Source organism: Athene noctua, chromosome 13, assembly GCF_965140245.1.
Source record: "Athene noctua chromosome 13, bAthNoc1.hap1.1, whole genome shotgun sequence".
In the NCBI taxonomy this organism is placed as follows: Eukaryota; Metazoa; Chordata; class Aves; order Strigiformes; family Strigidae; genus Athene; species Athene noctua.
In genome coordinates, this window is record NC_134049.1 from 21,425,603 (window position 1) to 21,435,978 (window position 10,376).

The following is a 10,376-nucleotide window of genomic DNA, read 5'->3' on the forward strand; positions in this document are numbered from 1 at the left end:
CCCACCCCGAGGAGCATCCTTGGAGGACTCTGCGGTGCCGGTGGCCTCCAGGCATCCCAGGAGGACCCATCCCCATCCTCGGGTGCAGCTGTTCTGTCGGTGGGAGCCGAGCATCTCCCTGCAGGTCTGCGGGTGACTGCGCTGCTGCTGGGAGGGGACCCCGCTCAGGGGATGAGGGGGACCTTCCCTTTCCCATCCTTGCGGGTGGGTGGCTCAGCTGTTGCCCATAACATGTTCCTCAGTGCCTCCTTTTCCTTCGTGCTATCCATGGCTATCACTTTGCCATCAGCTTTCAGTGCCTCCACGCCAGGGCTACCTGGGAGAGGAAAGAGTGGTTAGGGACAGCAGGGTCTTCACCTCCCCACCCTGAATAATCCTCCTCAGCCCAGCCTTGGCAACAGATCCACTTGTGTGCTCCTCCCCAGCCAGCCCAAGCTCCCCGTCATCATGGTGAATATACACAAATACACTTAGACCTTCACAAAAATGCATACAAATCCTATAAATACATATAAACCACAGACAAGAAGAGTTACCTACTTGGAGGGATGCTGGTCAGCCTGCGAGCTTGAACCTGGAAGAAATAAAGTTGTTGGCAATGGCCTCAAGCAGCAGCAAAAGGGTGTCCGGACAGGGAGGGGCTGTGGGACTGTCACCGGTGGGATGGGACAGCCGTGGGTGGCAGGTCTGGCATGTGGCATGAATGCTGCCCCACCGCCAGCGTGTTCCTGAGCCACCAGACCCCACTGCCCTTAGAGGGGGAGAGGTGGCCTGGAGGTGACAGACTCCATATCCCGGGGATGACTCTTCTCACCCAGGCAGGCAGGGACAACCCCTCGGCTCCACCACCACCCTCCAGCTCAATCTTTCTCCCACCACAACTGACAGAGAAAAGCCAAATATTCTGCTGCGCAGAACTCTTGGCAGGACAAGGATGCTGAGGGACCACTCCAGCGATGGATGCTGCCACCAAAGAGCAGGATCTGGGAGGAAGATGCAGCTGGAGCTTCCCTGGAAGAGTCCCAGGGACCCACTGGTGTCACCAGTCCTTCCACGGGAGATGCCGGGCTACCTACCGAGCTGCTGCTTGATGGAGTTGTGCCAGTGGAGGTTTAGCAGGTCCGGGTAGATGTCAGGGAGCTGCTTGAGTGCCAGGAGCTTCAGCATGCGTGAGCTGCAGCTCTTCAGCTCCAAGTCCCGCAGGTGCCTCTCCTCCGAGAGTGTGGTGGGGCGCAGCTCCACCTTGTGCTCCTGCAGCACTTGGTCAACAGAGACCCCAGGGAGCTTGGGAAAGAGCTTCTCCTTCACCACGTGGATGGGGATGAAGACGGCCCCTGCCCGGACGACGTGCGGGAAAGGACACTTTCGAGCAAACATGAAGGTCTCCAGCTGAGAGAGCAGGTTGGTGAGGAGAGCGGCCACGTCCTGGAAAGCCAGCCATATCTCCTTGCCTTTGGTGGCCTTCTGAGGTTCGGGGATCCTGGAGCCATTCTTGGGCTTGGGCGGGGATTTGGGCATCTCTCCGAGCTCCTCCGCCGGCTCTGCCTTCTTCAACCACTCCTGCAGCAGCTCTGGGGAGGACCTGGACACCGAGCAGGAAATAACATCGCAGAGCCAGGAGTGCAGGGTGGTGAAATACTGGCCGGCGGAGGTCTGCGGGCCGGGGACCTCGAACGGCCCAGGCAGAGAGATGCTCTCCTCTCCCAGCACGCTGGGAGCTTCGGGCAGCGGGGGCTGCTGCGGGTCTGGGCGAGCACCCCGCAGAGCGGAGGTGCTGGGCTGGGGGCCGGGCTGCGGGGCCAGGGGGCTGCTGGCCGGCGGGGAGGTGGGGGGGGTCCGTGGCAGCAGCGGCACGGGGGTGCTGCTGGAGGGGGCTGGTTGCGGCGGGCTGGGCTGGGGGGCGCAGGTGCTGCTGGGCTGCTGGGGGGGCACGGTGCTGGGCGGGAGGGAGCGCAGGATCTTGTATTTTTTGAACATGAAGGTGGCCGAGCTCTGGAAGTTGCTCTTGTCCCCAGAGCCCACCTCGAGCAGCAAGGGCAGCGCCTGGGGCTTGGCCCCCTCTCCCACCCCCGCCTTCTCCTCTGGACCTTCTTTCTCCTCCACCTCCTCCCTCTCCGGTGTCCCCTCCGCACAGCCGACGGGTCCCCGGGTCTCCCCAGCTTTCACCAGTCTCTTCTTCAAGCTGAGGTCCAGCACCATGTCTTCGGGGGCCGGCTCCCCACTCCCCACCCCACCAGGGTTGCTCTTCTGAGACCCTGGCTCTCGGGGCACAAGCTTTGGCTTTTTGGGGACCCTTCTGTGACAGCTTTCCCCTTGGCTCTGGACTGTAACGCTGCCCGTCTTCAGCACCTGGCCAGCCACTGTCCCCACAGGCAGCGGGCTGGATGTCGTCAAGACATCTCCAAGTGCAGCAGTCTCCTGGCTGCCCCCCATGTTTTGGGGTGGGGTGTCCCCTCGCAGATGCTCCCTGCAGAAGGGGACCTGAGCTGGGCTCTCGGTCCCCTCCAGGTAGTCTCGGTAAGGTGCCAGGCTGAAGACATTGTTGATCACTGGCATGGGTGGGGAGGAAGGAGAAACCTCGCTGTTCCTCAGGTCTTTCAGCCTCTCCATGGGGGAGGCAGATGGAGAAGAGGGGATGAGCTCCTTCGCTTCTTCCTTGGCCTTGCAGGCATCTCCCTTCCCTACAATAATGGGAGCCAATGGTACCCCACGGGGGGTCTCCTGGGGGGCTGGGCTGGCCTTTCTCCTCCCTGGGTATGGGGGCTCCTGCTTCCCATGGCTGGGTTTCTCCCAGCTCCCTTCTCCTTTGGCAAATGTCTGTGTGAGCCCACCGGATCCCCCAGGCACCTTCTCTGGGGCACAGACAGGTTGGAAAGCGCTGTTGTGCCTCACCATTGCTTGTCGCCGGGGACTCTCTGCCTGGTGCTGCTCGTAGCCCAGCTTTGTGCCAGCAAAGGAAGTGCCAAATACAGCCGGGTCGCCGGGGCTGAAGGCAAAGCCGGGGCTTGGCAAGTAGCCGGCTCGCCGCGGTGGCTCAGCATCCCTCGGCAGTGCTGCCGACTTGGCAGGCGGTGATGCCACCGCGCCGGCGCCAGCTGCCCTCGGCATGTAGGAGTCCAAGGGGCTGGGAAAGTAGCTCCTTGGTGCTTGGGGCTTAAGGTAAGAGCCGGGAAAGGGCTCCTCGCTGCCCACAAAGCCGAAGCCTTTGTAGGCACCAGGCAGGGCGCTGGGCTGTGTGTCCATGGTGGGAGCCGGGGGGTGGTAGAGGAGGGCAGCTTTATGGAGGGACAGCGGGTAGTGGGTGGGTGGGTAGCACACTGTTGGCCTCTCCCGGTATGCTGGGCTGGTGGCGGGCGGCTGGAGCTTGGGCCAGGGGTCCAGGCTGAGGTTGGGGACCTCGGGCACCTTCCTCTGGCTGTGGGTGGCAGGGCAGCTGGCTTCCAGGAAGGGGGTGCCAGGGGGGCCCCTGTATTTCTCAAAGGCGGTGTAGTAGGGGGAGAAGGCAATGGGGGAGCCCACCTTCTCCTTGGTGGGCAGCACTAGGCTGGGGTGCAGCGGCGGGAGGCTGGGGTCGGAGTGGGGACCCCTCTTGTGCAGCCCGGTGCTGCTATGCGGCTCGCCAGGGTGGAGAGGGTGGCTGGCGGGGGTGGCGGCAGGCAGAGCCCAGTCTGCATCCCCCGGTCTCCGCTGCAGGCTCTCGGCCCGGGGTCCCAGCGGCAGAGCCATCCTGGGGTCCACGAAGCACGCAGGGGCTCTGTACACTGGCTTGGGGACAGCCAGGGGGGCCACCTTGTTCACCGCCACCGGCTTCCTCACAGGGAAGGGGTGTCCCGGAGCTGGCGGCGGGCTGGTCCACCTCTCCCTCGCCATCAGCAGCTCCCGCATCAGGCTGTCCTTGCCCTTTTCGGTGCCCAGGGGCTGCAGGGCAGTCCCCAGGCTCTCGGGTCGGTACAGCAGGCAGCTCGCCAGCGGCCCCTCCGCCGGCACGGGCTGGCTGCCGGCACCGGTGCTGTAGTGCGGGTAGGCGGCCGCTGGGCTCCAGCGTGCCAGGGGCTGCTCAGCGCCATCAGGGCTTTGCAGCGGGCAGGCAAAGTAGGAGCCCTTGTAGTTGAAATGGTTTTCGGAGCCGGGATTGGGCACAGGGATGGATTTGCAGAGGCTGGCAGGGAAGCCAGCAGCGGGCTCTGTCTCCAGCCGAGGTAGCTTGTTGAAAATCACGGGGTCCAGAGACTCCAAGTGCCGTTTTGAGGCCATTTATATGTTGCTGCTGGCGTCCTGACCAGGGCATTCAATGGGAGAGGTGAGCTGGCCTTCCTGAACAGGAGAGAGAGAGAAAATCAATCACGAGTAAAGCAAGTCTCCACGGCAAGCACTCAGCCCGCGGTGGAATGGCACGGGGTGACTGGATCTGCCAAGAGCTCCCCAGAAGTCACCATGCCCACACGCTGGATGGCTAAGTTTAATAATTGAAATAAAGTAAAATCTAATAATAATGGTTGTAATGAAAAGTAAGCTAACAAAAAGTGAGAGAAAAGAAACTCAAGACAGACAAGTGATGTACCATGCCCACCACCCGCTGACCGATGCCCGGCCAGGCCCCAAGCAGTGACCCCCCCCTTGGCAAACTCCTCCCAGTTTATCCACTAAGCGCAACATCCTATGGTATGGAATAGCCCTTTGGCTAGTTCGGGTCAGCTGCCCTGGCCACGCTCACTCCCAGCCTCTTGTGCACCTCCTCGCTGGCAGAGCACAGGAAACTGAAAAATCCTTGACTGACGATAAACACTACTTAGCAACAATTAAAGCATCAGTGTGTTAACATTATTCTCATACTAAATCTAAAACACAACATTGTACTGGAAGAAAATTAACTCTATCCCAGCCAAAACCAAGGCACATTCATTTGTGGTGTTCAACAGCATACTGGAAGGCTAAAGGACAGGAGAGGAGCTGTGGAAAGCCCTGCTGGTCTCAGTCAGCCACCGCCAAGGGCAACAGGGACTTGCTTCCCTTCTCCCGTCCTCCTGGCAGCTAGCAGAGATCTCAAAAAAAACCCAAGCCACCCCAACTGAGAAGCAACCTTTGATGCTCAGCGTGGAAGCCAGGGATCCGGTCAGGCACGCCCCTCCCTCGGTGCTGGCCGGGGCAGCCCTGCATGAGCCAGGGTAGGAGCCCGAAGCTGGCAGGGGGTGGGGGATCCTGGTAGGCTGGCTGAGCATTTCTCCATCCGTCTCCTTGGAAAAGCCCTGAAAAGCTCTCCCCGCTTGGGTTTCGAAGCCTCAATGAGCGTCTGTTGCAGGCAGCAGGGAGCAAAGCCGGGTCAGCTCAGGTGAAGAGCCAGGAAACTATGGTGAGGCACAAACACAGAGTGCCCACAATTCCCTCCCCTCAGCTTCACCTTTCAAGCTAATTTGAGGCTTCTCCCCCAGCACAGCAGCCGGCAGCTCAGGGGGACCCTCTCCCATAGGGGCTCTTCTGATTTGGGGCAGCTGCTGCGGTGGGCCTGGGTGCTGGCCTGCAGTGTCAGGCGGTGCATGCCAGCAGGTGGAGCTGGCAGACCATCCCAGCAGGGCCCGGCCTTCCCGGGCATCCCAATATTCTCCCAGTATCTCCTGGCATCCCCCCAGTACTGCCCAGCATCTCCTGAGCATCGCTTCAGCCCCATGAACATCACTGGACCTGCACCCTGCATCCCCCCAGCATCACCTGAGCATCACGTACATCACCCAAGCAAGTCCCAAGACCTGCCTGAGCATCACTGGACCATGGCTCAGCATCCTCTCAGCACAGCCCAGCATCCCCCAAGCCCACAGAAGGACTTACTGTAGTAGGATCTCATGCCTGTTCTTCACCCCACTGTGGTTTTTTTTCTTTTTGTGGCCAAAGTTAGCAGAGAAGCAAAGAAGGAAATGGAGGAAGAGAGCGTGGAGATAAGGTGAAAGCCTTGTCCACAGAAGGGGAAATGGAGCAGATAACTGGGGAGACTTGCGAGGGCAGATAAGGGACCCGAGGTAGTGGCTCTGCTCTGCAGCGCAGCTGGAGTCCAAAGCCAAGCCGCACACAGCCCGCTCTGGCAAACCACACGTGACGCCCTGCCAGCCCTCCCTGCTGTGCAGGCAGAGCCCTGCCAGACCACTTGCAGGCAGAAACAGGGGTGACAGGTCCACCGTCCACCCCGCCACGAGCACGGGCACCCCTGCCTAGCAGCAGCTCAGGGGGGACTGGGAACAGCCCTGTGTAGATCTGCCTCTCCCCAGCTCCTGCTCAAACCCACCGTTTTTCCCCAAAACAGCAGCTCTGGCACAACCAAGCAGGCAGCACCCCTCCGCCGTTCCTTCGGGTTGGGTTTCTTTTCCAAACTTCAACAACTTCTCGCTTTCCAGGGAGGATGCTGCTTCCCTGGACTCCTGAAAACCTCTTTGGAGGGTCACTGCCCCCCCTGCCATGGAGAAGGAAGCTCATCTCCCTCCTTGCACCCTCAGAAGCAGCTCCCCAAAGATAAGGGGTCGTGGAGTGACTGCATCATTTCCAACAGCTTTATCCTCATGGTAATCTCCAAGACACCCAGAACCAATTACATTTCCTATCACTTAGATCCAGGGAAAATGCTCCCCTCAAATTGAGAGATTGGAGAAAACCCCCCAAAAAATCGAAACCCCTGCTCTCCACACAAGACCCTGGCCCGAGGCGGGGGTCAGCCCCGGCCCGGCAGCGTTGCTGCAGGCTCCTCCATCACCACAGGCTGGCTGAGATGTTCTGAGGCCCCTGCCCAGGAAGAGAAGCCAGCTGCATGCCTATCCCCCCCTCGAAAAAAGCCACAGGCTTTCCTTACACCCATACTGGGAGGGGGCTCAGCCGGGTGGGGAGGGGGTCCCAAACTGGGTTACTTTCCTTTCCAGCTGATTGCTATCCCCACCCACCAGCAGCCCGAGAGGGATCTCTCGGGAGGGTGGTGTTTAAATCTGTCTCCCGGGAGATGCTGTGTGGGAGGGAGATGCAGGCGTGGGATCCCTTCCACACAGTGACGATGCTCGGGGTGGACAAGCTGGGACAGAAATCTTGTGATTTCTGACATTTCCCTGCTGCTTCTTTCCCTTTCCCCGAAACGCACCGACGCACAAAACCCGCGGCGTTGGGGATGTTGTACACCCGGCCCTGCCGTCACCGTGGGACGGGGTTACACCACCGGGCACAGCGGCTGTGCCGACGCAATCGCCCCATTTCCAAATCGCCTGCAACCGCAGCAGCAGAGACCCCTCTTCCGCGGGGGAGGAACGGGGTTACACGGAGACCCTTCCCCTCGGGAACACCCCAATCCCTTCCCACCAATTCAGTGGGAAAGCGGGCGGCCAGCTCCAACTTCCAGCCTCGCTGGAGGATGCGGAACAGAGCAAGCCCATCCCACGGTGGCAGCCGGAGCCAGGCGCAGGGATTCTCCCATGTCTGATAGGGTTTGAGCTCATTAACCTCATTAGGGTGAGGGCACTAATGGGCTCCCTCTTTCAATGAAATACACTGGGGCTTTGCCCCAGCCAGCGCTGTCCCTACACCTGCGCCATTTCAGACCTAGGAAAACAGCCCTGCTCTTGCCGTCACCATCAGCCCTTCCCCGCCGGGACTATCTCCTTGCAGCCGGCATGGTGATGCCCTCCTTCCCCTTCCCCCAGCCTCTGGAAAGCTGCCGGGACCAGGGTCCGTGAGGAGGAGAGAGGCACGTGGGAATTGGGGCTGGGGGGGAAGCCTGGGCCAACACTAACACATGTGGCCAGCGCTCGTGATACCAAAACCTCACAGCTGGGGAAAGCAGTGGGTAGATTACACACCACGGATTTATTTATCTTTTTTAAAAAAAAAAAAAAAGGTTTTTTTATTTTTTTTTTCCCCTCCTTCTTCTTTGCAGGGGGTTTTTCCCAGAAGGGGCTGTTTGGCCAGGAGGGAGAAAAGTAAAACCAAATGAGAAGGAGCACGTGCCCCGCTGCGTGCAGGCGAAACCGCCCCGATAAGCGCTCCCGGGCCACAGCCAGCTTTATCTGCTGCCGTTTGGATGTCAAAAGGGCACGGGAATGCTCCTTGGCCTGCCGAGGCTGCCGGGGATGGCTCAGACGAGAGTCTCTTTTTGCTCCGACGGCTCCGAACAAGCGTGGCCGTGTCTGCTATCGCCGGGGCAGTGGGGCGCAGCACACGGCTCCCCGGCATTTCCTCCCCGGGCGGCGATGCCCTAACGCGGCAGTAATAAGCGGGAGCCTCGCATCAGGGCCTCCCGCCTCCTCCATCGCCACGTGATGCGGAGAAACAGCCGCCAACTCCCAGCCAGCCTGCAGGAATCTAGAAATAAACCCCCAAATCTCCTAAGCCTGCTGGCATTGGGCATCCCCAGCCGTCCCGCAGCCCCCTGTCAGACACGGCCCCGGGGTCCCGCGGCGGAGGGGGCTCTCCCCGTGTCACCCCAAAGCGGGTGGACTGTCCCCCGTCAGAAGGCGGTTTCCCGTCCGGCTGCAATACCGGTTTCACAATCGCTGGGACTTTGGGTCCCTGCCGAGGAGGTCACCTTTCCCATCTCTCCGGTGCGTTTGGATGAGATCACTGGCAAGGCTCCCCCCGTTGAGGTCATCTGGGGGAGCAAACCAGAGGCCTCAGCAGTCCCAGCTCTCTCATTTCCTACCTTAGCCCTTTTCCAAAAAGTTTGCAGCTCCCGAGCTTCTCCCAGGTAGGCAAAAGCCCAGCCGGAGCTTTCACTCGGACCAAGCCAGCTGCTTTTTAAGGCAGTATCCTCACCGAACACACACCGCAAGCCCTTGCTTGCATTGCAAATTAGGTTGCTATTCCTGAAAAAACCCCAGCAGTATTCACTTTTATAAAAAAAAAAAAACCAACTTAATGAAGCACGCAGCAGCCACCAGAAGGGCAGAGCAACTGCCTCCGGAATGACAACCGAATTTTAGGGGGTTAAGACCCGTCCGACACACGGGTACAAACGCCTCGCCCCACCCGTGTCAGGTCCCGGGCTGGCCCCCCCGCGCCCGCAGAGCCCGGCCCCGGCAGCACCGCCCGCTCCTGCCCCGCCGCCCCCTCCGCGCCCCCCCAGCCCCGGCGTTTGTGCTCCCGCGACCCCCCGAGCAGCCCCGGGGGAGGGGGGGGGATTCCGTCCTGGCAGGGAGCCGGCGGGCGCACCCCCCGCATGAACTGAAGTGCCCATAAACGGGTGAAGCCGATGGGACGGGAGCCCCGAGCCCATTATCCCCGCATCGCCCGTTATCCCTCCCGCAGCGCATCCCCCCGGCCGGCAGCGCTGCCCGCCGAGGGGGGGGCTCGGGGCAAGCGGGCACGGCGCGGCCAGACCCCCCCAGCTGCCGCTCCCCGTCCCCCCCGGCTCCGGCCCCGGCGCGTCCCCGGTGTCCTCCCCCAGGGCCCCCGCGCGGCGGGGACCGGCCCCGGCCCCGCACTCACCTGCGGCGGCGGCGCGGTGCCTCCCCCCGGAGCATCGCTACGGGGCCGGGCGGGGGGCTCGGCGGCGGGGGGGGGGCGCCTGCCGCTGCCCCGCTCGGCCGGCAGCCTGCATTGTGCGGAGGAAGTGGGAGGAGGAGGAGGAGGAGGAGGAGGAGAAGGAGGAGGGCTGGGTGTGCGTGTGGGCCGGCCGGAGGAGGGGACCGGCCGGGCCGGGCCGGGCCGAGCCGGGCCAGCCCATCCCAGCCCGTCACATGTGCGCTGAGCTGGTCGGGGCTCTGCCCCGCTCTGCCCGGCGCGCTGCGAGCGGGGACTCTCGGTGCAGGGTAAATCCCTCTCCCGTTACGGGGAACCCCCGCAGAGGGGAACCCCCGTTATAGACGGGTCCTCGTTGCAGCAAGCCCCCCGTTATGGAGGAGTAGCCCTATGGGGAGCCTACAATTGGGGGGAAGCCGCCATTAAGGGGACCCCCGCACCGTAGGGAGCCCCCATTAGGGAGGAGCCCCCCTTGCAGGCAGTCCCCACCGGGCAGGGCGCCCCATTAAGGACAGCCCTCGTTGCGGGCAGTCTCTGCACTGCGGGGATCCCCTGTTAAAGAGGACCCCCCCCTTACAGGGTGACCCCCTTGCAGAGGAGCCTCGGCGCAGGGATGCCCCCCCCGCGCGGGCCCACCACAGGGCCCGGGTCCCATCTTGGGAACAGAGGGAAGCTGAGGGATCCGCTGGGGGTCTGGGGTGGGCTGGGGATGGTTTCTCAGCCCCCCTCACGGTCACCTCGCACCCGAAAGGAAAGACTCTCCTGGATTTAACACCCCTGCCCTAGCACAAAGGGTCAAGCCCCAAGTCTAATTGTCGGTATTAACATTTAGCATTTATCCAAGGAGTAGTGTCTGAAGAGGTCCATGCAAACATTCCCCAACTAATAATTAACCC

The 10,376-nt window shown here is 61.7% G+C and overlaps 1 protein-coding gene across 1 annotated transcript; it reads right to left on the bottom strand.

Annotated features, from left to right (window-relative positions):
• Positions 1-296: 296 nt before the first annotated feature.
• C13H15orf39 (chromosome 13 C15orf39 homolog) lies at positions 297-9,498 on the bottom strand. The gene is made up of 4 exons (XM_074917006.1): positions 9,448-9,498; positions 1,077-4,314; positions 537-574; positions 297-312 (listed from the first exon to the last, which is right to left on the bottom strand). Exons 2-3 carry the CDS (start codon positions 4,252-4,254, stop codon positions 537-539), a joined length of 3,216 nt encoding a protein of 1,071 aa, XP_074773107.1. The 5' UTR covers positions 4,255-4,314; positions 9,448-9,498; the 3' UTR covers positions 297-312.
• Positions 9,499-10,376: the final 878 nt, after the last annotated feature.

Excerpts from the sequence above, each read along its gene's own strand:
- C13H15orf39 (XM_074917006.1), bottom strand. The coding sequence starts at position 4,254 with ATGGCCTCAAAACGGCACTTGGAGTCTCTGGACCCCGTGATTTTCAAC. Across the intron at positions 575-1,076 it reads CTCCATCAAGCAGCAGCTCG|GTTCAAGCTCGCAGGCTGAC; the intron begins GTAGGTAGCCCG and ends TATTTCTTCCAG.